Source organism: Hylobates moloch, unplaced genomic scaffold, assembly GCF_009828535.3.
Source record: "Hylobates moloch isolate HMO894 unplaced genomic scaffold, HMol_V3 SCAFFOLD_20, whole genome shotgun sequence".
NCBI classification, from domain to species: domain Eukaryota; kingdom Metazoa; phylum Chordata; class Mammalia; order Primates; family Hylobatidae; genus Hylobates; species Hylobates moloch.
Window position 1 is genome coordinate 27,345,547 of NW_026652295.1, and position 27,810 is coordinate 27,373,356.

A 27,810-nucleotide genomic window follows, 5' to 3' on the forward strand; every position below is an offset into this window, starting at 1 on the left:
ACTACAGGCGCATGCCACCACGCTCAGCTAATTTTTGTATTTTTAGTAGAGATGGGGTTTCACCATGTTGGCCAGGCTGGTCTTGATCTCCTGACCTCGTGATCCACCGGCCTCAGCTTCCCAAAGTGCTGGGATTACAGGCGTGAACCACTGCGCCCGGCGGTCTTTTCATCTTTTTAACAGGGTCTTTCAGAGCATAAATTTTACATTTTGATAAATACAAAGTCATAAACATTTCATTTAATGAATTATGCTTTTGATGTCAATTTTAAGAATCTTTGCCTAGCCCTAGGCTCTGATGCTTCTAAGAGGTCTCAAGTTTTAGGTATTATTTTAGCGCATGACCCATTTTGAGTTTGTTGTTGTTGTTTGGTTTACGGATGTTCAGTGCTCTATCGCCATTGTGTGAAAAAGCTATCCTTCCTCCATTCAGTGGCTTCTGCACCGTTGTCAAGAATTAGGCATTTTTGTTTGGATCTATTTCTAGGTCTTCCAGTCTGTTTCATTCAACTATATGTCTGTCCTGTAATATCCAACTCTCTTGATCACTGTAGGTTTATAGTATACCTTGACATTGGGTACAGTGATTCACTTTATTCTTTTTCAAAATTTAGTTATTAGTCCTTTGCCTTTCCATGCAAATTTTAGAATAAATTTATATCTACAAAAATTTTTGCTGAGATTTTGATAGGAACTGTGTCAAACCTATAAACATAGGAAGAATCGATATCTTCACCATGTTGTATCTTCTAATCCACAAACATGATATGTCTCTCCATTTATTCAGATTTCTTTCTTCAGCATTTTATCAGCATACAGATCCTGTACATGTTTGTTAGACTTCTACATTATCTTTGGAGTGATTACAAATGGCTTTGCATTTTAAATGTCAGTGTCCAAATGTTCATTATTAGTACATAAAAATAGGATTGTTATTTGCATGTTGATTTGTATCTTGCAACCTTGCTGAATTCATTTACTAGTTCTAGCTATATTTTGTATTAGATTCAAAAATTGTAATAGATTATTTGGAATATTCTATGTACACAATTATATAATCTGCAAATAGGAGCAGGTTTGTTTCCAATTTGTATTTTGTTTTCTTTTATGTGTGTACATGAAATCTACAAGCAATCTGTATGCTTTTAATCATTTTTTGCCTATTGCATTGGCTTATATTTTCAGTATTATGTTGAATAAGAGTGGTGAGAGTGGACATTCTTGCCTTGATGCCAATGTTATGGTTAAAGCATAGTCTTTTGCTGTTAAGTATGAAGTTATCTGTAAATGTTTTGTAGATGTTCTTTATGAAGTGGGAAGTTTCTATTTCTAGTGGGCTGTTTCTGTCATGAATGGGTGTTGGATTTGTCAAATGCTTTTTCTGTGCCAATTGTATGGTTATACAATATTTCTGTTATATGTATATATGTTGATGTGATGAAATACACTGATTAATTTTTAAATATTGAAACCACCTTTTGTAATGGAAAAAAATCCCCCTTAGTCATGGTGTATACTTCTTTTTATAAATACCTAGATTCAATTTGCTAATATTTTGTTGAGAACTTTTGCATCTAAGTTCATGAAGGATACTAGATTGTAGTTTTCTTTTTTGTGCTGCCTTTGTCTGCTTATGGTATCAGAGTAATTCTAACCTTATAAAATGAGTTGGAACGTATACTTTCCTCTTCTACTTTCTGGAACATGTTTTGTAAAATTGGTGCTAATTTTTCTTCGCATGTTTGGTAGAATTCTCCAATGAAGGCATCTGGGCCTGATGATTTGGAAACTTTTAGATTATGAATTCAATTTCTTTAATGATTATAAGACTACTCAAACTATCTGTTTCATCTTGGCCAATTGGACTTTTTGAAGAATTGGTTCATTTCTTCTAAGTTGTCAAAGTTGTGAGTGCAAATTTGCAAATCTACCTTTATGATCCTTCAAACGGATGCAGGATCTGTAATAATATCCCTTTTCTCATTCCTGTTATTAGTGATTTGGTCTTTCTTTTTATCTTTGCCAGTCTTGCTAGAGGTTTACCTGTTTTATCGATTTAAAAATTTTTTATGTATTTGACACAATGTAATTTTACATATTTATGGAGTACAATTTGACATTTTCATAAATATCTATGTTGTATTATGATCCAATCAGTGTAGTGTATCCATCATTTCATGCATTTATCACTTCTCTGTGGTAAGAATACTCAAAAGCCTCTCTTCTTGCTATTTTATAATATACAGTATTTTACTGTTAACCACAGTCACCCTACTGTGCAATAGAACCCCAGAGTTTATTCCTCCTATCTAATTGTAACTTTGTACCTGTTGACCAGCCTCTCTCCATCCTCCCCTCTCCAGTTTCTGGCAACCTGCTGTTCTGCTCTCTGCTTCTATGATATAAACTTTAACAGGTTTTCTTGCTTCAACTATTTTCTCTATTGTTATCCTGTTAATTTCATTGATTTCTGTTATCTTTGTTATTTCCTTCTTTCTGCTGCCTTAGGTTTGCTTTGCTTTTGATCTTTTAGTTTCTTGAGGTAGGAACTTAATTATTGATTTGAGACTATTCCTCTTTTCTAACATAAGCAGTCAGAGCTCTAACTTTCCCTTTCAGCATTCTTTAGCTATGTCTCACATATTAAAAGCTGTATTTTTATTCAGGCCTATGTTTAATTTATTTTTTCCTTGGAGACTTATTCCTTGACTTAGGCATTATTTAGAACTGTTTTGTCTAGTCCCAAATGTTTGGAGATTCTCCTGTTGTCTGTTATTTTTAGTTTGGTTCTATTGTGGCCAGAGAATATACTCTGTATGATTTCAATCTTGCAAATTTGGTTAGGTTTGTTTTATGGCCCAGTATGTAGTCATTCTTTGTGAATGTTCTGTGGATACTTAAAGAAAAAATGTATTCTGCTGTTGTTGGATGGAATTATTTGACAAGGATTTTAAAGCAGTCACCATAAAAATGCTTCAGGAAGCATTTAGTTAAATGTTTGAAAAAAAGTCTCAGCAAAGAAATAGTCTCAGCAAAAACTAGAAGATATTTTCAAAGAAGAGCAAATAGAAATTTTATAACTGAAAAATCCAGTTACTGAAATAACTCCCTTGGTAGAATCAACTGCAGCACTTTTGAGTTGCAGGCTTCTCTAGCACTCAATTCATGCAGTCTCCACTGTCACTGGAAGATATATGAGGCAGAAACAAAAATATAAAAATAAAAATACCAAGGGAATTCACCTGTGTCTTTCTCTGCATCCTGAGGGTCCTAAATGCCTTTTCCCCTCCAACTTGCAGTGTCTTGTTTGTTTTACATATAATGCCTAGGGGTCTTAGCTGTACTTAGTGGGAGAAATAGGGAGAAGTGTATCTGCTCCATCTTGTCAGGAACTGGATGCCCATACATTATTTTTCACTTGTTCATTGGTCAACTGGCCTACATCTCTTAGAATGTAGATTCTTTGTGAAAACTAGAAATTTTGCATGTTTTGTTTACCACTTTAATAACAATACCTACATTTCCTGACACGTAAATATTTGTTGAATGAGTAAATCAGGTAATTCGGATTGGGTGGCTTATGTGGCTGATGGATTGTTATTATAGACATACATCAGATAATGAGAGTGACTGAACTTGGCTTTTCTAGAGTTAATAAGAAACAGGAAAGTAAGTTAAAGATATTAAATAATTATATATTTATTTTATTTTATTTTATTTTTGAGACAGAGTCTTACTCTTGTCACCCAGGCTGGAGTGCAGTGGCTTGATCTTGGCTCACTGCAACCTCCGCCTCCTGTGTTCAAGTGATTCTCCTGCCTCAGCCTCCAAAGTAGCTGGGATTACATGCACCCACCACCACATCCGACTAATTTTTGCATTTTTAGTAGAGATGGGGTTTCACCATGTTGGCCAGGCTGGTCTTGAACTCCTGACCTCAGGTGATCTGCCTGCCTTGGCCTCCCAAAGTGCTGGGATTACAGGCATGAGCCACTGTGCCCAGCCTTAAATAATTATATTTTAACAGACACAATATTTCAAAAATAGGGTGGGGGAAGAGAGCATCAGTCCTGTGGTAAAATGGCTGGGAACTCTTCTACCATTTCTGAAGACTGTTTATATCTTAAATGACTAACTTGTACAGAATTCCCATGAGAAAAAATTAAAATCAGTATATTCGAGGAAATAGAGATATTATGTAGATTATTTTACTAGTATAATATTGAACTGGAAAGAAAAACAGATTAGAATATCTAAATAAAATTAGACTAAGTAGCTATTATGAATCTTCAGTGTTACCTTCATTAAAGTAGGAGTTCAATAACGATTCCAATTACAAAATAAGCTGACCAAATAACTCGATTGAATAAGATATATACATTAGATTGAGAGTGAATGCAAAACCTTCTAAGAACAGATAAATTCGGAGCCCATGATAAAAGAAAATAAAAGGACCAATGCAGGAAATACAAGCCAATAAACTGTAAATATTTCACACTTCTGTAGTGCAAATATTTGGCAAGAGACCTGGTGCTTAGCTGATAAAATTATTGCAAAAGCAGACGGGGTGCAGTGGCTCACGCCTGTATTCCCAGCACTTTGGGAGGCCAAGGCGGGCAGATCATGAGGTCAAGAGATCGAGACCATCCTGGCCAATATAGTGAAACCCCTTTTCTACTAAAAATACAAAAATTAACTGGGCGTGGTGGCACGCGCCTATAGTCCCAGCTACTTGGGATGCTGAGGCAGGAGAATCGCTCGAACCCAGGAGGCAGAGGTTGCAGTGAGCCAAGGTTATGCCACTGCACTCCAGCCTGGCAACAGAGTGAGACTCCATCTCAAAAAATATATATATATTATTTATACATCCAACAACATGGATGAATGTTGAAATCATTATGCTGAATAAAAGAAGCAAGACCCCCCACCCGAAACAGAACATTCTCTATGAGTCCATTGATATAAAATTCCAGAAAATGCAAACTAAATTAGCAATAGAAGGCAGAACAGAGGTTGCCTGGAGACGGGGGAAGAGTGCAGGTAAGGGTGGGAGGAATTATCATGGGACATGAGGAAGCTTTTTTGGGTGACATATTGATGGTAGTGACTGTTTCACAGGTGTAAACGTGTTAGAACTTATCAAGCTCTACACTTATGCAGTTCACTACGTATCAATTTCCTTCCATAAAGCTGTTTAAAAAGTCATAAGGAAGCCAGATATGGTAGCTCATGCCTGTAATCGCAGCACTTTGGAAGGCTGAGGCAGGAGAATCACTTGAGGCCAGGAGTTTAGGACCAGTGTGAACAACAAAGGGAGACCCTGTTTCTACAAAAACAAACAAAAAAATTAGCTGGGTGTGGTGGTGTGTGCCTGTAGTCCCAGCTACTTGGGAGACTGAGGTGAAGGATTCCTTGAGCCCAGGAGTTCAAGGCTGCAGTGTGCTACGATTGCACCATTGCACTCCAGCCTGGGTAAAAGAACAAGACCCTGTTTCTAAAAAAATAAAATTTGTTTTAAAAGTCATTAGGTTACATTGCATATTCTAGGCAAATAAATTTGAAAGTTTTGATGAAATGGATAATTTCCAAGGCAAATAAAGATTACCAAAATGGAACCCATTATAAATAGAAAGCCTGAATAGATAATTTTCATAGAATAGAGGAAGTTACCAAGAAATTATTTCACAAAAAAGCAGATGACCCAGAAGGTTTCACATGAGAATCTATCCTTCAAAGACTGGCTAGTTCCGATGCTTCATAAATTGTTCTAGATCATTAAAAATGAACACAGACTTAAATTATTTTTATGATGCAAGTAAAAGAGTGAAATCTAAACCTGAAAAATATAGTATAAAAATTATGGACCAATTTTACACGAATATTGAAGGAAATGTACTAAGTAAAATATTAACAAGTAAACCCATTAATACATTAAGAAAATAACATATCATGGCTAAGTGAGGTTTATTCTAGGCATGCAAGGTTGGTTCAATATTAAGAAATCATTTTATATAATAGTAATAGAGTTAAAAAAAACTGTGTGATTTGCAGATACTGGAAAAGCCTTTTACAGAATGCAGTCCATCTTTAAAAATAATGAATGTATTAATACCTATGCAAAAGATTTAGGGATGTACAGCAGAGAGAAACCTAGAATTCTGAGAAAATCACTAAAAAGTTTTTAAATACATGGTTCCTGTATTTAGTGCCCTACTATAAAATATGTAAGCCTTACTCTCCTATCATGGGTAGAGATTGGGCTACATTATCAACTTGTCGACAGCTTCTAAAGATTCTTTCCTATAGCTTTTAGAACTGAAAAGAATAAGCAAGTTACTTAACATATTAGTCTTCACAATGTTTATTATGTATTAGCTATAAGAAAAAATATTAGTCATTACCTGTCAATACGCTACATGTGAAGTATATTTTTCTATCTTAAAAAAACAGCTGGGCACAGTGGCTTATGCCTATAATCCCAGCACTTTGGGAGGCCAAGGTGGGCGGATCACGAGGTCAGGAGTTCGAGACCAGCCTGGCCAACATGGTGAAACCCCGTCTGTACTAAAAATACAAAAATTAGCTGGGCGTGGTGGCAAGCACCTGTGATCCCAGCTACTCGGGAGACTGAGGCAGGAGAATCGCTTAATCCTGGGGGGCGGAGGTGGCAGTGAGCCAAGATCGTGCCATTGCACTCCAGCCTGGGCAACAAGAGCAAGACTCCATCTCAAAAAAATAAAGAAAGAAAGAAAATAAAGAAGCCAAAGCTGGAAAAATATACTCTCTGAACGGACACCTACATGGTCTTGTGTTGGAGAATATAAAGGTAGTCCCAAATTTATAGAAATACCCAGCAATTTAATAATGTAGTTCCTTTCACTACATTTACTGAAACAGGATATATGTGATTTTTGTGTCCTAGGGTACCAATACAAGCCTACTCAGACCATAAAGAAAATAATATATATATATATATTTACAACAAACAGTAGACGATAATACTATTGTGTATACTTGCTGAATGAATTAAAGATATGAGATGAGACTAGAACAGGCATGAGGAAAAAATGCCTGTCCCCCAAAACAGAGATAATCATCCAGGAGACAGATCACAAATCCAGAGATGCAACTTATTTCAAAAGTCCTGATAGCTTACACATATAGACCCCTCTGGAAGGGAAAATAACTTCTAACATTTCCTTTTCTTGATCTAAGAAACTCATTTAATGTTTTTACTAGCTAAAATGAGCAATTTAGACTACCCATTCCCCATACAACTTGCCCACTTACATTAATTATATTAACTTTTCAATACTGTGGAGACTCCCTTATTGAGGTCTGATCTCTGTCTATACAAGTTCCCATAATCCTCTCATTTATAAGAGCCTCTCTAATATGAATTCACTCACTGATTTTTCCCAAGTCCCAACCTCTGAAGACTTTTCCATACTCATCACACTGGCAGGGTTTCCCTTTACTGTGAATTCGCCAACGCTGAAGAAAGCATCTCCACATTCATCACGTTTATTGTGCAGATTCTCTGGTGCACAGTCAGTCCTGGCTTCTGGGTGAAGGTCTTCCTACATTCTTCATACATGTTTGTATAAGGTTTCCTTGCTGAACAAAGGCCTCCTCAGTTATCACATTTATGCAGTCTCCCTCTCATGTGGATTCTTTGAAGTCAAATAAGGCCATGTGGCTGAAAACTTTCCCACGTTCCTTATGCTGACAGCATTTTTCCTTGTGGTGGTTCTTCTGGGGGGAAAAGAGGGTTCCACTATAAACAAAAGCCTTTCAAAACTTGTTGACTGCAGAGATTGCGAAGAGATTCTCTTCATCGTGGACTCCATCCATGATGCTGAGTAATGACTCACCAGAAACTAAAGCTTTTACTACCCTTACTGCATTGATGTTGCAGTTCTACAGACATTCCCCCCAACAAAATTCAGCATCTCCAGATTTTTGTTTGTTTTTGTTTTGGAGCCAAGTCCTTAGTTTCCTTCTCAGTAACACCATCTAAAACAAAATGCACAGACAATTCAAATGTCAGTTGTCTCTTCTGAAATGAGATTTATGAGAGGGTACAGTGATTAAAAATAAAACCCACTTTTACCTAAAGTGCATGCCATTTCTAAGTCTCTAAACAAGCATCTCATTTTTGTGAAGGCATGTGGCAGGGTAGGAGTAGGGGGGTCCAATTTGGGTGAGAAGAGACAGCTAGGCAGAAAAAGACTGGAAGTGCATGGAAGACTTTTCACAAAATGGGACAATAAATCAGGAAAGTACAATCAAAAAAGAGAAGATCAGTTTGAATCCAAAGCTGAGAAACAAGGAATATCATGAAACCAAGAGAAAGTTTAATTTGTTAAGGACACTTAAAAGGACTATTTCTACTCACTGATAAGTATCTTGGCTACTACTATAGATCTACAGAATGTTCAATAAATATTTGTTGAGTGGATCAGTAAACAACGGGATATGATCAAAGTTAACTTGAAAGAATAGCTAAATCAGTTTCAAAATACATACTAATCTGATATGGGGAAATCAATAAACTGGAAAATTAACAGTGGGGAAATAACTTTTCTAGGTAATATTCATGTCTAAAATGTAAGAAAGCAACACTTTGAAGCTAAAGGAGTTAAGTGGGTCAAAAAAACAAAACCCCAACCCCCTACAAATACGGCTGAGATTTCCTACTTAAAAAATCAGGTAGATAATGAGAAGGAGATGAGTAGAGGCAAGGTTTCTGGGGAGAGGATGCTACTAAAAGTTCTAAAAGCTTCCCCTGTGAGGCTCTCCTCTTCTTTCTCTCCAGAGATGCTCTCTCATCAGCTTTCCATATCAAAAGACAATAACACTGAGAGATAAACTAAGATAGGATCTTAGGTTTGATGTGAAACCTTTGATTCCAAGGTATTGTCTTTGCCAAAAGCATATCTTGTTCTATCCTTTAGCCTTAGACCTAAAGGCAATGTGATAAAATTGGTCTTGGGAAATGGAATTTGAAGCTAAATCCTAAGTTAAAACACCCAACAAACAAAAAACCCAATATAGAAAGAGAAGGTCCCAGAGATGCACCTAAATAGCAGGAGAATTAAAACCTACTATTTATGGGAAATGTTGGGCTACGGCTCCAGAGACATCTGGTGGATCCTAAAGTTCAGGTTTGCTGCTTTCTATCCTATTCCCAAAGCCTGTTGCTAGTCAAGCTATAAGTGATCCTCCCAAACTTTCCCACCTGTGGTTTGTCCTTCATTCAAACTGTCTCTTCAACTTTTCCAGCATCATCGATTACCTCATCTCCACATTCTGGATGATATTATCCTACCTATATCTGCAGCTTCACAAGTAGGGGCCAGGGCCTGTTCCAGCACCTGCTTCATAATATGTATTTCTGGTCTCAGGAACTACTGGCAAAGCTTCCTAAGTCTTCTGACAGCTCTGTGAAGTCCAAGTGGCTTTTTCCAATGCTGGCAAACCTTCCCAAGTCTTCTGACAGCTCTGTAAAGTCCAGGTAGCTATCTCCAGAGAGTAACAATTTAAAGTTTGTGATTTCTTTGCCAGCCTGATTCTTTGTTCTAGGCACAGCCTTCTTCCTTTACCATCAGTCACTATTAGAGATCTTTCCTACAACAAGATTGCCATTCTGGAATGAGAGAGCTCAGGAGAAGATTCACTCCAGCTTGGGGTTCAGAGTGATTTTTCAGAAGTATTTCCTTGTAGCTGGTCTTCTTCCTGGGGCATAAAATAACAATGTTAACAGAAGCTAAATTTTGTTTACTTCTTTAGCCAAGAACTCACTTATCTGAACAAGGCACTGAAAGAACATGGAACTCTTTCAGGAAGGTAAATAAATTAGGAAAGCAAGAGTGACTGCAAATTATTAGCTAGCCCCATCTGCTAGCCTTTTACTCTCTAAAAGTTTTTATTAATAAAACTTTAAAGATCATGACCCTCTTCCCTTGGCTCCCCCCCACTTCAAAATATCCCATATAAGCGGCAGAGATAAGAACATCAGAAATGAAAAATAATAACAGCTAATATTTAAAATGCACCATGCATGCAGCCATTTAAGTAGACACTTATAATCTCACTGACAGAGCAATAAAACTGAGACACAGAGAGATTAAGTAATTTGCTCAAAGTCACACAACAGCTAGGTGGATTCTGTCTTTTCTTGTACTCAGCGTCGATCTTGGGAAAACCATGAATCACATCATTTCCCCAAATGAACCCAACTTTCCTTTCACCTAACAGGGAACCTAGACTCCTTTTTCTTAACAGCCAGTTTTCCTGATACCTCAAAACTTGGAAGTCATCCTTAACTTCCCCTGGCAGCTCTCAACCTATCAGGCCCAACCTCACCAGAGACACTGAAAGGCCGGAGTGCACGAACCTGAGACCACCCTCCTCCAACGGTCCGTCACAAAGGCCAGAAAGGTCGGTACTTTCACTTGCAGCTGCAGTCAACTGCTGGCTCAGCATTCAGCTTCTCTAGGATTGTGGAGGCTTTCTCCTCTCTGTGGTTGCCCGGCAGAACCCCGCCCCAGCTGAGCAGCCCGAGTTCCAGCTGAGCAGTCAGGTAACCCCAGGGGCCCATGCTCCCAGGTCGGGGCGCGTCAGACCCGCGCAAGGCCGGCCTGCCCAGCTGCAGAACGTCGGAAGAGCAGCTCCGAAGGCAAACTGCGGATAGCACGGGCTGCTAGGTACCTCTGATAACTAACAGGGGGCGGAGACAAAAGAGAAGAAATCTCTCCTTTCCAGCTTGGGCGGTAAGTGTCCCCTGCTGACCACTGCGCATCAGTTCTCCAGGCAGGAAAGTAAAAGCATACCTGGGTGAGAGCTTTTATCTCAGGGCTGGGAGGACTGTGCAGCAGTCTGGGAAACTTGCAGCATGGTTAAAGGTAAATTTTGACCTGGGGCACTGGCATTTAGAGGCAATGCATTTGAGAAAGCCCACAGCAACAATCAAAATAGTTGTAAAGCACTAATGTGCCAAGCACTATTCTAACACTTTGTAAACTGATTTAATCTACATTGGGCTGGTACTATTATCCTTGTCATTTTACACAGGAGGAAACTGAGGGACAAGAGAGGTTAAATCGCTTGCCTAAAGTCACTTAGCTAGTAAGCTGAGATTTGAACCATGGCAATCTGTCTCTAGAATCCAGGTTCTTAAACCCTATCTCAGGAATAAGTAGGGAATTTGGCCAGAGGAAGCTGTAGAGTCCCTAAACTGCCTCAATCTTTATCAGGGATGAAATGAGGAGACATCTACTCCTAAATTCATTATTGAAGTAGGCAGAACTAAGGCATTGGATCAAAACACTAAGATATGCCCACCAAGCTTGAAGAGGAGTAATGATGATGTAATCATAAATCAGAAGTAACAAATGGCTTCCACTATGGAGCCCTCTTGGGACTTCCAGGAGCAGGCCAACTGGGCTTAGGAAAATGACTGGCAGGAGCAGACAGACATATACCCTAGAGATCAACTTGAACTATGATAGGTGAAAACTCTGGGAGCCTTGACTGATGGGTTTCAGACACCTAAATGGTGTTTTTAACGTGTATGAAGAGAATCAACTGTCTCTTCAAGAGATGAAATCAAGGGAAAACTGCTGGCTCTAAATGATGGTCTTACAATGTAAGCTAGGGGGCTAATCAACTGAAAAGTTTAAAACACTTATCATAGTTGGCTTTGTCAACATCAAATTATATACATGAGGTCATATATATATATACATAAAATACAAATTACAACACATAAAAATATTCATACATACTTTTTACACATTTATATATATATATGTAGAAATACAAGTAAAAAATAATGTGTGAGGACTCCTTACCAAACACACGCAGAACGTTTGAGAGGGAGAGGATCCAAAGAAATTCCAATAAAATGAGCTGCTGTAGTGACTGTGGTATATAACTTTTTGGTTTAAAGGATAAAGGTTGGGAAGAGATTCAATTAAAGGCTATCAAATGATTATGTCTAGGTTGAACAACACGCATTTGCCCAAATTCTGGCCTTGTGGAGTTAGGAGGGGCACCATTTGAACGGTAAAATTGGTTACGTCTTAAGCAAAGAAAAATATCATATATCACATATATGTGTGTGTGTGCATTTTTAAATCCAAGAAGTATCTTCTAATATAAAATCACTTTTAAAAACTCGCATTAAAGATAGATCCATAATGGGTTATCAACACTTGGGGACAAATCTTTAAATCTTTCTGTATTAAATTAGCCAAATATTCCTTATTCTGTGAAAATAATGCAGAGTGATTTATGATTCTAAGCTAAGAAGGGTGATCTTTTCATATAAAGAGCCCATTTTTAAAGTGGAATGTCTCCTGTGACACCCTCACTGTGCAGGCAACAAGAAGTAGAGCTGTTTATGCTGGCCAAACCTCATCCAAGATTTGGTATGCAGAGGGAGTGATAATATTATTACCTGAGGTGTTTGGACTCCAGGACTTTCTGAATCATTTTTCAGAATAATGACTGGAGATAAAAAGTTTTTACAGATAATTACTCAAGACACTGAATTATCACTGCAACACATGGTTTGTTCAACTGAAATAAAGAGAGGAAATGTATCACAGAGGTTAAAAGTGTGGACTCTGGAACTGGCCTGCTTGGGTTCAAATCTTGGCCTCACCACATACTAACTTTGGGACCTTGAGCAGCTTTAGCTTATCTATTTCAGTTTCCCCAGCTGAAAGTGAAATGTTGTAAGTAAAGCATTTAGTAACGTCTGGCCCTTAGTAAGCAGCTAATAAGTGTGCAGTATTGTCATTAATAAATCCTTTTCTCAATTCCAAAAGATGGCCAATAAGAACAGCTTTGTTTTGACTATAACAACTCTACAAATAATCTGTATATTAACAAAAGAGGCTACTTCTGTACTGAGTATAGGGATGCAGACTTGTTTAAGTTCTTGTATCTTAGTGCTCTCTACAACCAACCTCATTATACAGTTGAGATGTCTCAATTCAGAGCCCTGCTCAATCCCACTGTCTTTCCTCATTAGCTTCATCCCACTGTCTCTCCTCATTAGTTTCATCTCATACCTCAAACTCTGGCAACCTCTTAAAACAATTTATTTTTGGAAGGAGGGCCCCATTCTTTTTTCCTCTGCAGTCCCTTCCCACTGCACTCTCTGGAATCAGTTTGATTGTCAGATTACGTTTTCATTCACAGCCCGTGTTGAAACTCACTTCACTTTTCATTATTTTAGAAACTTGGCTCTTCCCCAACCTCTCCATGCTTTTTGCCTTAAACACTTAATGTCTTGTTTACTTTGAACCAATTAGAAAAGACAAGCCAGTCGATCTTATTCTTATCCTTAATATTATTTGCAAGCTTTATAATTCATTTGAGTTTTACATCAAATACTTCTATCTGGCCATTGTTACTACAATTGATGACCATTATTTCTACCTTGGACCTGCTTCGCTTTTATATTCTTTCTTTCCATCCCACCCCCTGTTATTGTTATTTCAAAACCCACATACATAAAATGCTTCAGAGGTTTCTGGTTTCCTAGGATCTTGTCACTGTCACACCACATCTATATTTTATCCATAAAATGTACTCTTGACTTCATCACAAAGCATTCTCTCTTCAGTGCACTCCCCAGTGTAGTACTCCTATTCCATATCTAACATGTCACATCCTCCATTTCCCCCTCAGGGCCTTCAATTTCCCTATATTGCCAATTTAGCTCCAATTAGTAGCCTTATTCTACTACATTTCGTCTTTATCCTGGAAAGCTAGTTTAATCCTCTTTGATGCCTACCTGGAAATTCTATGTCACTCCACCTTTTTTTGGTACTACAACTGTATTTAAGCATGAGAAATAACCAGAACAAAACCCCCGCATGTATTTTTATTTTTATTTTATTTTATTTTGAGATGGAGTCTTGCTCTGTCACCAGGCGGGAGAGCAGTGGCGCGATCTAGGCTCACTGCAACCTCCACCTCCCGGTTTCAAGCGATTCTCCTGCCTCAGCCTCCCGAGTAGCTGGGATTATAGGCATGCGCCACCATGCCAGGTTAATTTTTGTATTTTTAGTAGAGACGGGGTTTCACCATGTTGGTCAGGATGGTCTCGACTTCTTGACCTCGTGATCCGCTCATCTCGCCCTCCCAAAGTGCTGGGATTATAGGCGTGAGCCACCGCACCCAGCCTCCACATTTATTTTTAAACAAGTGTGAACTGTACCTTCCTATAATAGGCATATTCCATTGTTCTGAGTCTTTGTTTATGGTCCCTTCATAATATTAGGTATATAAGAAAGATTAAGTAGTGTGCAGAAAGGCAAATGGAGGAATGTGTGCAATGACAGAACATATTAGGCAGAAAATGAACTGGAAAGACCCCAAGTAAAGGCACTCAGGGGAGTAGAAGGCAAGTTTAAAACAAGGATTGCATTCCAGTGAGCAGTCAGATTAAAAGAGAGGCTCTGAAGTTACTATGAACAGTAATTTCAGTTTGGATAACAAGTCTATAAAATCAGATTAGACAAGAAGTATGCATAGCATGTTTGGTAAGGAGAACATTCTCACACAGGTTCTCATCACTAAGTAAAGTCCCCTCCACTGAGAAGAGTTTCTAACAGTGAAACAGCAAAAGAACTAACATAACTAACTCCATTTTTGTTTAAGGAGCCTTTACCCATTCCTCCATGTAGGCTAATTTTAGAGCAGAGATAATATGCAAAAACAGCAATCATGTAGTTTTAAAAACTAACTCTGGGATTAAAGAAGTATGTATAACAATTATGTTTTGTTAAAGATTTATAGGAGCATTGTGACCCAACCAATGACAAAGAAGTTCCCAACCTCCTTGGACTCTTGCTTGCACCCAGATGTCTGTGGTCATAGGTTACCTCTTCATCCCAACTCTGTCCTCTTCCCTTTGCCCTTAACATAAAAAGAGCCGAGCCCAAAATTTGTACTGACTTAAGATGGTACTTTAGGACACTAGTCTACCATCGTCTCAGTTTGCTGGCTCTCCGAATAAATCTGCTTTTCCTCGCACCAACTCTCTTCTCTCCTGAGTTTTGGCTTTGGAGCCGCAATTAGCTGAACCTTGGTTTGGTTACAAGTTTGCATTCTCATTATGTGAGAAATGGGAGGCAGGGTAAACTTAGGTAAAGCATAAGCCTCACATACTTATAGCTACAGTGCTCCCAGGCTCACTTTGGGTTTCTTGTTTCCTGGAGGAAAAAAACTAGGTTTCTAATCCCAGTTGCCTCAGTGCCTCATGTGTGCAACTCCAATGCTGGGGTTATGAAAAAAGCCTAACTAAGCAGTCCTCAACTTATAAGTAAGTTGTTTTTCAACTGTTCGTTTGCCTTTCTCTCTTGTGAACTCAAGGTTTTTCCACACAGAAAGTCATGTAAGTTCCAACCCCAGAAGCCAATTTGACACCTAATATACCTGAATTATAATACTTATACCATTATGACTTCTATGGGAATATGTGTTCATATTTACAACTTAGCTAGACACATAATATTCCTATAGGACCAGAGAGGCTTCTAGTTCCAATCCAGGGATGAAATTCTGTACAGGGTTTATGGCTAGAGAGGCAAGAGACAGGGGCACTAAGAAAATGGGGGTGGGGAGTGTATTACAGGAGTGAAGAGAAGATGGGACAAAGACACAGGGCTGCATAGAAAGGTAATTAGGAGTGGGACTTACTAAGGAAGAATGCAGATTACCCTTCTTTTATTTTTCCCCTTCCCCTTTTGTCACTGTCTCACCACTTCAAACCCACTAACCAGCTAGAAGTGTGAAGAGAAGAGAGGACTGGAGTTGTGTTGGGGTGTAGTAGGAAGTTAGTCCCAGAAATTGTGGAGTTTGCTGTGGCAGGGTAGAAAAGGAAGGAAATAACAGGCCATCTTAGTAGTGATTAAGAATGATTTCTGTAAATAAAAAGACAGATCAGGAGCCATGTGTACTTCCATGTGTCTTGCCTGTTGTCCACTAAAATAATCAAGACAGGTTCTCATCCAAAGCAGAATTTTTACTCAGCAAAACAAGGTTGGAGTCAACCAGTTTTGGTTGATTCATTTTTCAGAAGCCCAAGGGATAGTATCTCTAATTTGCGGTCCTTTTATGTGCTCTAGAAGTGTACAAACCAACAAAATATAAGTCAGTTCTCAAGAGCAATTATTAGGGAACTCAGAACATAGTGCTAACATGAGATCTGGGAAACAAAAGAAGGTAAAGCGTAAAACAGAGAAGAGCACCAGGCCCTCCCCTAAATAAACAAACAACACAAGGCCTTGCACTCAGAAAACCCTTGGAATGTAGGTCTGTCTCTTTTTCTTTGAATACTTAAATCTGAAGGGATGGAAAGACTACCTTAAAACCCTAGTTTTTTGGCATGATGGGGGTCTAATTCCCTGTTCACTCCAAAGAGCTGGTGGCACATGTTCCCTGTAAGGATCTCCTTGTGCTAAAAGTCTGCAGTGGCCTTTAGTTTACAGGACTGTGTTCAGGCTTCCCCACTTCGCAGACAGCCATGAAGTCAGCTGTCATTCAACTCAACGTTTCTCACATTTTAAAATGTATTAAGTAACCGTGGAGCTATAAAAATGAAGATTCTCAACTCCCATCCTAGGCCTAATGAAGCAGAATGTGAGTGGGATTCAGGGATGTTAAACAAGCTCCAAACGTGATTTTGAAGTTCATCAAAGTTGGAGGATCACTAGTGTAATGGCCAGGACTGGAAGTCAAGAGACCTGCACTTAGGTTACTGGTCTTTTTCTTTGTGTGGGATTATAGCTATGTCGCCATCTCCATAGGCAAGCGTATTCTCATTTTTAAAATGGAGAATGCTTTTGATTTACCAAGGTATTTTAGGAATTAAATGAGAAATGTGCTCTGTAAATGTCCAAGTGCTATAAAGTATTCGATGAAATTATTCACATTGTGGCCCTCTTATAGTCTGTCCTCAAGCTGTTTCCAACTTAATGCTATTGATTGCCCAATTTGCATGAACCTTTTACTTCAGGTTGGCTAGTCATTTCCCTGATGCTTCCAAACCACACGCACTCTTACATTGGCTTACATTTGTTTTACTCGTTTTCTCCCTTTTGACTGCTAAGTCTGCCCATCAAATCCTTATTTTAAATGAAATCTTTCTTGACCACTCCAGGCAAAAGTAACCTGTCCTTTAGAATTTACAGCACTTACGGTCTACAGAGTACCACTTTCATTTGACACCGTCTTGTGCATCTATTCTACTCTCCTGTAGTCTTATTTAACTAAATATATGGATCTTTTCTATCCCAAACTAGGCTATAAACTCTCTGAGAAAAGAGTTTGGGGTTATCTTCTTGCTCTCCACAGCACCTAATACAATGGGCAGCACGTAGTGAATTCTTATTAAATATCTGAGGTTGCCTTATAACAATGGTGACTGAAGTTTTGCCCCAATAATTGTAAAGCTAAATAGTATTTCTCACCGGCCTGAACTCTGTGAGATAACTTCCCTGTAGTGATCACATAGAAACAGGTTTTTCTCCTTTGTGGATAGTCTGATGTTGAGTAAGAGCTGAGTTCTGCCTGAATGATTTCCCACACTCTTTACATACATAGGGACCACCTCTATTATGGATTCTCTGGTGTTTACTAAGATCTGACCTCTGTCTGAAGGCTTTTCCACACTCATCACATTGGTAGGGCTTCTCCCCAGTGTGGATTCTCTGATGCTGAATGAGGCTGGTGATTCCTCGGAAGGCATTCCCACACTCATCACACTTGTAGGGCCTTTCTCCAGTGTGGATTCTCTGATGTTCCGTGAGGACCGATCTTTGAGTAAATGCCTTCCCACACTTATCACATTTATAGGGTCTTTCTCCAGTGTGAATTCGCTGATGTTCTGTAAGACTTGTCCTTTGAATAAAGGCCTTTTCACATACCTCACATTTGTAGGGTTTTTCCCCAGTGTGAATTCTCTGATGCTGAATAAGGCCACTCTGACTGAAGGATTTCCCACATTCCTTACACTGATAGCATTTTTCTTTGTGGTGGATTTCCTGATGGGAAACAAGGGATGAGTTATAAACAAAGGCTTTTCCACACTCGTTGCACTCATAGGGCTTCGTGCCAGTATGAACTCCTTGATGCTGAGTAAGTATGGAACGCCGACTAAAACTTTTATCACACTGAGTACACTGATAAGGTTTGTCTCTTGTATGGATCTTGATATGGTGAAAGAGGCCTGCTTTCTGACTAAAGGCTTTGCCACAGTCATTACAGTGATAGTGTTTTTCTCCTGTGTGAAGTCTCTGATGTTGGTTAAGAGCTGACCACCGGCCAAAGGCTTTGCCACACTCATTACACTTATATGGTTTCTCTCCAGTGTGTATTATTTTGTGTCGAATAAGCACAGTTCTCCCACGGAAAGCTTTTCCACATTCTTCACATTTGTAGGGTCTGTCTCCAGTATGGATCCTCTGATGTTCTATGAGGTGTAAGTGCTGACCAAAAGCTTTTCCACAGTCATCACATCCATAAGATTTTTCTCCTGGACAGATTCTCTGATGTTCAGTATGGTCAGAGTTCTCAGTCAGGCTTACTCCGTTTTCATCACAGGTAGGTTGTTTATCTTCTCTGGAGCATGCAGAGGACTCTTCTGTTATTTCTTCAGGTTCATGAGTTTCTCCACACCTAGCAGACTTGGACATATCATTTTCAAATTTACTGGATGTATTCCCATGTGGTTCCATTTCTTCAGAAACTTCTTGCTTTAAATTCCCATACTCATTTCCAGTCTCAACATCTAAAACTAAGAAAGGATCATAAATGTTACCTCTTCTACATTTAAAATGTATCCATACATTTTAATGTTAAGCAGCTGTTAAGAAATAAAAAATGCAAATGATAAAGAGAGCAAAATATATTTGTTTCAATATGGAAAACATATATGCATCAAAAAATATCTGGAAGGACACACAAAAAATTACTAACAGTTGCAACCTATTTCAGAGTAGGAGGAAGAGACTAGGTAGGTGGCTTGGAAAATCAAGTAGAATAGAAACTTTTCATTAAATAACTTAAAAAATTTTTGTTTTTGAGCCGTGTACATTTTTACCTACTTAAAAAGTTAAATGAAAAGGATACAGAGAAAGTAGAAATAAGGTAGTGGATCTTTCACACATTCACCAACTTTTAATATTTTGCAACATTTGTTTTATTATTTTTTCTTTTTTTTTTTTTGAGACAGAGTCTTGCTCTGTTGCTCAGGCTGGAGTGCAGTGGCGCGATGTCAGCTCACTGCAACCTCCGCCTCCTGGGTTCAAGCGATTCTCCTGCCTCAGCCTCCTGAGTAGCTGGGATTACAGGCACGTGCCACCACGCCCAGCTAATTTTTGTATTTTTATTAGACACGGGGTTTCACCATGTTGGTCAGGCTGGTCTCGAACTCCTGACCTCGTGATCCACCCACCTTGGCCTCCCAAAGTGTTGGGATTACAGGTGTGAGCCACCGCACCCAGCCTAGTATTCCTTTTCTTTGTAAGTATACAAATTTTTTTTTCTTGAACCATCTGAAAGTTAGTTGCAGACATAATGGAGCAAAGTCTTATTTAATGAAGCAGAAAGGATATAGTGCAAGTGGAAGATAGAGGTATTGTCTGATAGGATAAAGGTTAAAAATAGCAAGGAGGTCAGTATAAAGAGAGATAAATATCAGAAGGACTAAATTAAGTGGTAAAGCCAGAATTTAGAAGAATATGAATATACAAAAAAGTAAGGGTTGAAGAGTGACAAACTAGGCTGTCTGAGAGCCTATATGTGAGCCATCAGATTCTGAGAGGGCCTTTTTGACTTTAATGATCAGAAACAGTAGCAAGTACAAAAAAGCCCCAATGTCCTATGTTACCCATCTTCCCCTTCCTCCCAAGATGGGTCTTTCTTCTTTACCTTGCTCCTGTTGGGATTCAGGTTCTGGAGATTCATACTTTGGCTGGGCTTTCATGGACTGGAGGGACATACTGGGTTCTCCTTCTTTTCCTAGAGGTACCATCTCCTGCAAGAACATTTCCTGTTCCCCAGTGTGGGCTGAGACCTGAGGAAAATGAGATGTAGCTGACAGACTCACTCTGATAACAGAAAACAAAAAGTATACTGTTTGTGGCAGTGGCTGAACCCTGAAATGACCTTTTTCCCAGATATAAGCCTGCCATAACCCTACCCAGCCTTCAAGGCCAATATAAATGTCGCCTCCTCTGGGGAATCTTTCCTTCTCCACCCAGATGTAATTTCTTCTGTTGTTACCACTAAAGTATGTTGGTTGTGCCACTTTTACTTCTTTATCTTATGCTCAAAGAAGTGGAGAATGGAAAGGGAGAAAGACAAAACAAAGGAGAGAAGAAAAAGGTGAAAAGAGGCAGAAAGGAGGAAATAAGATAGAACTTAGGGTAAAATAAAACATTAAGAGAGAAAGAGGAAAAGAAAAGCGGATATGTAAAGGTAAATAATGTAGAGAAATGATAAAAAAAAAAAATGCATCCTTGGGATGCCATGGTGGGAGGATTGCTTGAGGCCAGGAGTTTGAGACCAGCCTAGGCAATATACCAAGACCCCATCTCACCAAAAAAATTAAAAATGATCTGGGCATGGTGGCACACATCTGTAGTCCTAACTACTCAGGAGACTAAGGCAGGAGGATTTTGAGCCCAGTTCAAGGTTATAGTGAACTATGATTACACTACTGAACTCCAGCCTGGGTGACAGAGACATCGTAGCTCCAAAAAAAAAAAAAAAAAAAAAAAAAAGTCGAAGGGAACAAATGAGGAGAAAGAAAGGGAAAAGAAGGGAAGGAGAGAAATCTCTTCCATATTCATTCCCTAAGCTGTTCCCAATAGTCTCTGCTCTTCTGAGGTGCCCATCCCACTTCTCTCTGGGAAGATTATCTTATTTTCTATTTATCCAAGATCACAATCATCTCAAAAATCATCTACTCTTCATTTTATCTATCTCCCCCCTCATACTCCTCTCCATTTCTTCTGTCTTATAGGATGACGTCTTCTCTTTTTCAAGGCTTACATCTCCACTTTTGCCTTCAGTCCCATCACTTTTGGCTTCCCTCTGACCCTTGCTCCCTCGGTTAACTAACTCATTTATTCAGCAATTTCAGCCACTGGGTGGCTCCCATTCTTCTATGGGCCTATTTCCTCTTGCATTTAAAAATAACAGGTTTCTTCAGCAAGGTATTATAAAAAGCAGGGATTTGAAATCACATGGATTACTTACTCTCTCTCTTAGTCTAGTAGCTCTGTGACCTTGGGCTAGTTACTTACTCTCTCTGAGATTATAAATAACATTTGTATAAAGCACCTTGCACAAGGCTTGGCATACAACAGGCTCTCAAATTACTCCCCCATTTCCTTCAAAGGTTAAATTTTATAAATAAGAAATCACCATATACTGCCTCTATTTCCCTGACACAGTTTCATTTTGTAGCCTCAGTCTTCAGAATAAAAGCCAGAGTCAGCAAAATGCTATCTCAGATGTATAGAAAATGGTGTTTTGGATATCTCACGTTTTGAAAAAAGAAAGCAGAGGGAAAAGGCCAGTACTGTGAGCTGTACCTTCTATTCCGGGATCTCTGGTCAGGCCTCAGAAATCAAGCTGTAAACTCCATTAGATGCCCCCCTGCAGTGCTTTCAGAGAAAGAACTGGTTGGCAATACAAATTCAGCACATTTAAAACCAAATTACTTTTGCCTGCATCTAAGAATCCCATTCTTTGTACCTCCCTAGCTACTCTGTTTCTACTGCTCATCACTCCCTTCATGATCTCATCCTATCTTGTGGCTTTAAATACTATGCGTATTCTGAAAAGCCCCAATTCTGTAGTTCTAGCACAGACCCTTCTACTGAATTCCAGTTTATTATATCTAGTTGTTTGCTCAACTTTTCTGCTTGGATTCTAACAGGAATCTCAAAATTAACATGTCCAAACCCTGTTTTTTTTTTTTTTTTTTTGAGGCGGAGTCTCACTCTGTCGTCCAGGCTGGAGTGCAGTGGCAAGATCTTGGTTCACTGCAACTTCTGCCTCCTGGGTTCGAGCGATTCTCCTGCCTCAGCCTCCTGAGTAGCTGGGATTATAGATGCCTGCCACCACACCCAGCTAATTTTTGTATTTTTAGTAGAGACAGGCTTTCACCGTGTTGGCCAGGCTGGTCTTGAACTCCTGACCTCAGGTGATCTGCCCACGTCGGCCTCTCAAAGTGCTAGGATTGCAGGCGTGAGCCACCGTGCCTGGCCCAAACCCTAGTTTTTGATTCCTGTCTTTCCACCCCAAACCCACTTCTCTCCCAGTCTTTACCATCTCTATGAATGACAAATCCACTCTATCTGATGTTCAGACCAAATACTTCAGCATAATCCTTAACTTACTTTCTCTCATATTCCATATTCTATATAAAAACAAACCCTGTCGAGCTCTACCTCCAAAATATATCCAGAATCCAGTCACATTTTACCACTCCCACTGCTACTATTCTAGTCCAAGTCACCAATATCTCTTGCCTGGATTATTGCTTATTATTATTGCTCCTAAAATGGTTTCGTTGCCTGTACCTTTTACTCCTATGCCTACCCCAGCCCCATTGTGGAACTTTCTCACAGTAGCCAGAGTGACTATTTTAAAATTCAAGTCAGATTATATCTCTCTTCTGTTCAAAATTCTCCAATGACTTTCCATCTCAGAATACAATTTGAAATTCTTTCTTTTTTTTTTTTTTTTTTTTTTTCGGAGTGTCTCCCTGTCTGCCGCGGGGTGGGGTTGGGTCGGCTCCCTTCGGCTCCTTCAAACCCCCCCCCCCGGGGGGCGCCCATCACCCCCCCCCACCCTTTTTTTTTTTGAGACGGAGTCTCGCTCTGTCGCCCAGGCTGGAGTGTAGTGGCGCAATCTCGGCTCACTGCAAGCTCCTCCTCCCGGGTGCACGCCATTCTCCTGCCTCAGCCTCTCCGAGTAGCTGGGACTACAGGTGCCCGCCACCACGCCCAGCTAATTTTTTGTATTTTTTAGTAGAGACGGGGTTTCACCGTGGTCTTGATCTCCTGACCTCATGATCCGCCCGCCTCAGCCTCCCAAAGTGCTGGGATTACAAGCGTGAGCCACCGCGCCCGGCCTGAAATTCTTATAATGGCCTACAAGTTCTGACATAATATAATCTTATAAGCATTTTATTTCATCTCCTCCTTGACAAACACATCTCCACCATGATAAGTACATTCTCACTTTAAGACCCTTTGCCTGAATGCTGTTATCCCTGATAGCTTATGGCTTGCTCTTTTCATTCAGATTTCTCCTGTAAATGTCACCTATCTGAAAAACCTTCTCTGACAAGTCTACAGAAAACAGCACAATCCCCACTTATTTCACTATTCCTTTTCTCTGCTTTTATTGTTGTTGTTGTTTGAACAGAATTTATTACCACCTACATCTTGTATGTTTGTTGATTTTTTTTGTTTTGGAGATGGGGTCTCACTGTGTCACCCAGGCTGAAGTGCACTGGTATGATCACGGTTCACTGCAGCCTCGATCTCCTGGGCTCAAGCAATCCTCCCACTTTAGCCCCCCAAGTAGCTAGGACTACACACACCTGCCTGGCTAATTTTTGTATTTTTTATAGAGATGGGGGTCTCACTATGTTGCCTAGGCTGGTTTGTTGATATTTAATATACTATCTGTCTCTTCTCAGTAGACCAGAATCTACATGAGAGCAGCAACCCCCTGTGTTTTGTTCAATGTTGCATTCACAGTGCCTAAAACAGTACCTAGTCCAAACAGACATTCGGTAAATATGTGCTTAATTATTTCCTAGTCTTTATGTTTATTAGGAGTGTCTCCATTATACTAGTCTTTCAAGCTTAAAATCCCTAGTGTTTAGCTTAGAATACATTGCTCTGTAAAGAGTTCTCCATTGGTTCTTCCTTATTTAATAGATCTAATCTGTCATCACTTCCAAACAATTCTTACCTAATACATGACTCATCCTTGGTAATCACACTTTCATGATCCTATTTCTTTTTTGTTTGTTTGTTTGTTTTAAACGGAGTCTCACTGTGTTGCCCAGGCTGGGGTACAGTGGCACAATCTTGGCTCACTGCAACCTCTGCCTCCTAGGTTCAAGTGATTCTCCTGCTTCAGCCTCCCAAGTAGCTGGGATTACAGGCACATGCCGCCACACCCGGCTGACTTTTGTATTTTTAGTAGAGACAGGGTTTCACCATGTTGCCCAGGCTGGCCTTGAACTCCTGACCTCAGGTGATCCACCTCCCTCGGCCCCCCAAATGCTAGGATTACAGGTATGAGTCACTGCGCCTGGCCTCATGATCCTATTTCATACTTAGATATTTTTGCCACATGTTCCTACCCCCTCTATTGTATTTTGTATCACAGTGCTAGATTATACTTCCGTTTCATTATTTCCCTAAGTTTCAAACTCTTTATACCAGGGTTTCCTAGCATTGGCTTTACTGACATGTTGGTTCAGATAATTCTTTGTTGTCTGGGGCTGTCCTGTGAGTTCTAAGAGGTTTAGCATTAGCCTTGCCCTCTCTACCCACTAGATACTAGCAGCACCTCCCCAAGTTATAACAACCAAAAATGTCCCAAGACATTGCCAGATGCCCTCTGGGGCACAAAATTGGCACTGGTTGAGAACCACTGTCTCATTTTCGTATTAAAAACAAAACAAAAACGTTCTACATAATTTGGTTCTCTTTTACATCTTACAATTAGTAAAGCTCATTTAGACTCAAGGAGAAAAGGTTAGGGGCGTCTGTCCTACAGAATAAAATCTCAATTCCAGAGGTTGAGATTCAAGGTCCTGGACACTATCTCAACCCTGCTATTCAGAATTCACCTTTCCAACCTAACTGGGCTTTCTACTATTCAAAGAAACACAGATCCCCACCCTGCTCTCCTCACTAACTTTCCATTGTACTCCCACATCTCATTCCCCTGAAATAGTTAATTTCTCCATTTTAAAACCCTGTAATGGAGTCAGAGCAATGGATATATCTGCAAAACCTTAATTCTTAGTTATTTGTATTGTGCAACAGAGTGATGCCCCTCCAAGAGACTGCTTCCCATCCTGCTACTTTCATCTCTCTGATACCTTCTCGTCTTAGAAGTTTTCTAAGATGAGCAACATGTTAATTAAACAGAATTTTGTAGCTTAATAGAGAAATATAAAATCCTTCCACAGAAAAGTTATAAATAAGTTGGGACCACATTAGCCAACTTTCCGTGAAACTCATGCCCCTTTCTGATGCACCAAACTATCAAAAACATGCTTTGTGAAAAAATGGCTGTTCTTCACTCTGACCTAGAAATCCACAATTTATCTTTTCTCAAACAGAAGTCACATCTTTTTTTCCCACCTGCTCTTCTGGTTCATCCAATTCTCTCTCTAAATCCTCCAGCACAGTCACCACCTCCTCCCCACTCTCTGGATGCTGCTCCTGCACCCAGGCCTGCAGCTCCTCAGGTAGGATGGTCAGGAACTGCTCCAGCACCAGCAGCTCCAGAATCTGTTCTTTGGTGTGGGTCTCTGGCCTCAGCCACTGATGGCAAAGTTCTCGGAGTCGGCTCAAAGCCTCACGGGGACCAGATGTCTCCTGGTAGCAGAACTGTCTGAAGTACTGACGGAAGACCTCTCTGCTATGGGTGTTGTTTTTATGCAGGTCCCAATCCTGTTTGGTGGTATATTTCTCCTCCTGTATCTTTACTTTCAAAGGTTCATCCTGGTTCATGTGGGCCTGGATAGCCCAAGTAGATGCCATTTTAGCTGTGTTAGAACTACCGGTGTTTCAAGTAAGATCTCACCTGGAAAATGTATTCCTGGACAGTCCTGAAGAATAAGCCGTCATTATTAATACACACTCCACCATAAAGTAAAACTGCAAACTCTGAGAACTTAACTATGACCTTTGAAATCTGGCCTCCAGGTTAATGTACGATACTTACTCAGAAAAATACTCTGATAGAAAAGCCTTAAGATTAGGCCAATTTAGGCCGGGAGCAGTGGCTCACGCCTGTAATCCCAGCGCTTTGGGAGGCCGAGTCGGGCGGATCACGAGGTCAGGAGATCGAGACCATCCTGGCTAACACGGTGAAACCCCGTCTCTACTAAAAATACAAAAAACAAAACAAAACAAAAAGCCGGGCGTGATGGCGGGCGCCTGTAGTCCCAGCGACTCGGGAGGCTGAGGCAGGAGAATGGCGTGAACCCGGGAGGCGGAGCTTGCAGTGAGCTGAGATCGCGTCACTGCACTCCAGCCTGGGCGACAGAGCGAGACTCCGTCTCCAAAAAAAAAAAAAAAAAAAAAAAAAGATTAGACCAATAGACCAATTTAAAGAGAAAGACTGAAGAAAGGTGCCAAGTTGTTTCAGGACTTCAAGAAGGAAGAGTAAGACTTGTTGGTAAACTTATTCTCATTTGGTCCTAAATGAAAGACAAATGGAATAAGACTAACATTTAGATCAAGTAAATAATAATGACAAAAGGTTAGGACATCCTTGATTAGTTACTTTTATCTTTTGAATGTCCAGATGTCTGGTGGAAACCATGAAATCGCAAAAGCAACAAAGTCATGTAAATTTATTTCCTTAGGGACTTAATCTTTCTGCTCCTCATTCTTCATTTATAAAGTGAGAAAGCTGAAGAGGTTACTCTTTAAGGCTTCCCTCTAACCTCGTGGTTTGTGATTATAATGTGAAGTGAGGAAGGCCCAGGAAAGGATCCCTAGGATGCCGGCCAGCCCACCACTGTCCAGAAATGTCGGTAAACGCTGAACCTAAGGATACACAGCTCAAAGCAAACGCGGAAGGTATGGGCCTTACAGCATGGAATTGCTGCAGAGACTGGGAGCCAACCCCTCATCCTAATGTCCCAACGCACTTTGGGGAGGGAGAGCTTCCCGCGGATCCGCCTGGGTTTGGGAGGACCGGGGTCCACTCTGCACCGGCCAGAGCCTGAGGGGTCCAGCAGCTGGAATATAGAAATCTCCCGCCCACCTGCTCGCAGCGTACAGAGCACAACATCGCTCACCTGCGGCCCCCAGGTCCAGAAGAGAACTCCCTTCTACGGAGCGAAGGCAGGAGGCCTCGAACCCTTTTAGGACCCGGAACGATCCATCAAAAGTGACCCACAAAGGCCGGAAGCGGTCACGGGGAGCTGAGAACCAGCCCGCGCGGGGCGCACTTCCGCGGCCGCTCTAGGAAGGGGGCGAAAGGGGCTTTCAACTCGGTAGTGTTTCCGCGCGTCTACGTGAAAAGGAAGGCTGATGGCTCTCAGGCCCGCGGGTAAATGGAACGGGTTTACCTTTCTCCTCTTCTTTACCCAGCCATTGTCCACACTTCCCCCGACCCGATGGGTGTTCGAGGCTTGTAGAACTGATCTTAAGACAGGGAAATCCCTTGCGTCTCCATTCACTTTGGGATTCTGTGTCTCTGAGGTTAGAGATGCCTCAAAGGGATGTTCGCCGGGGGACCTTCCCAAATCCGCGCTTAGCGGTGGCGAAGGGACTTCTTCCACACAGACTTCTCAAGGGCCAGCCAGCTGGTTTCTGCCGGCTGTTTCGCCATCCACGATTCTCTTGATGTTCTCTTTTATGTGCTGACGTATGATTATATGTCAGAAAACCAGGTTCAATGGAAAAACTATAAAAAAAGGATAATTTAGTAAATTAGCAAGATATAAAGTTAACACACTAAAATCAACGGCCTTCATATGTGTGAATAATCAATGATAACGAGTTA

General features: G+C 40.3%; 1 protein-coding gene across 5 annotated transcripts; it reads right to left on the reverse strand.

The window, feature by feature from the left end:
• Nucleotides 1–5,947: 5,947 nt before the first annotated feature.
• On the reverse strand, nucleotides 5,948–27,543 carry ZSCAN12 (zinc finger and SCAN domain containing 12). Of its 5 annotated transcripts, none has more exons than XM_058432268.1 (6): nucleotides 27,374–27,543; nucleotides 25,431–25,900; nucleotides 19,954–20,098; nucleotides 17,671–18,817; nucleotides 9,378–9,738; nucleotides 5,948–8,016 (listed from the first exon to the last, which is right to left on the reverse strand). In XM_058432268.1, exons 2-5 carry the CDS (start codon nucleotides 25,830–25,832, stop codon nucleotides 9,618–9,620), a joined length of 1,815 nt encoding a protein of 604 aa, XP_058288251.1. In that variant the 5' UTR covers nucleotides 25,833–25,900; nucleotides 27,374–27,543; the 3' UTR covers nucleotides 5,948–8,016; nucleotides 9,378–9,617. The 5 variants fall into 5 exon arrangements, with proteins under 5 accessions (XP_058288251.1, XP_058288250.1, XP_058288249.1 ...); XM_058432267.1 differs by having other exon boundaries at nucleotides 9,332–9,738; XM_058432266.1 differs by having other exon boundaries at nucleotides 9,242–9,738.
• Between the last annotated feature and the right edge of the window lie 267 nt (nucleotides 27,544–27,810).

Coding starts and splice junctions, on each gene's coding strand:
- ZSCAN12 (XM_032141440.2), bottom strand. CDS start 25,832: ATGGCATCTACTTGGGCTATCCAGGCCCACATGAACCAGGATGAACCT. Junction 20,099..25,430: donor TGGATGAACCAGAAGAGCAG/GTGGGAAAAAAA, acceptor CATTTTCCTCAG/GTCTCAGCCCACACTGGGGA. Junction 18,818..19,953: donor TGAATCCCAACAGGAGCAAG/GTAAAGAAGAAA, acceptor ATCCTTTCTTAG/TTTTAGATGTTGAGACTGGA.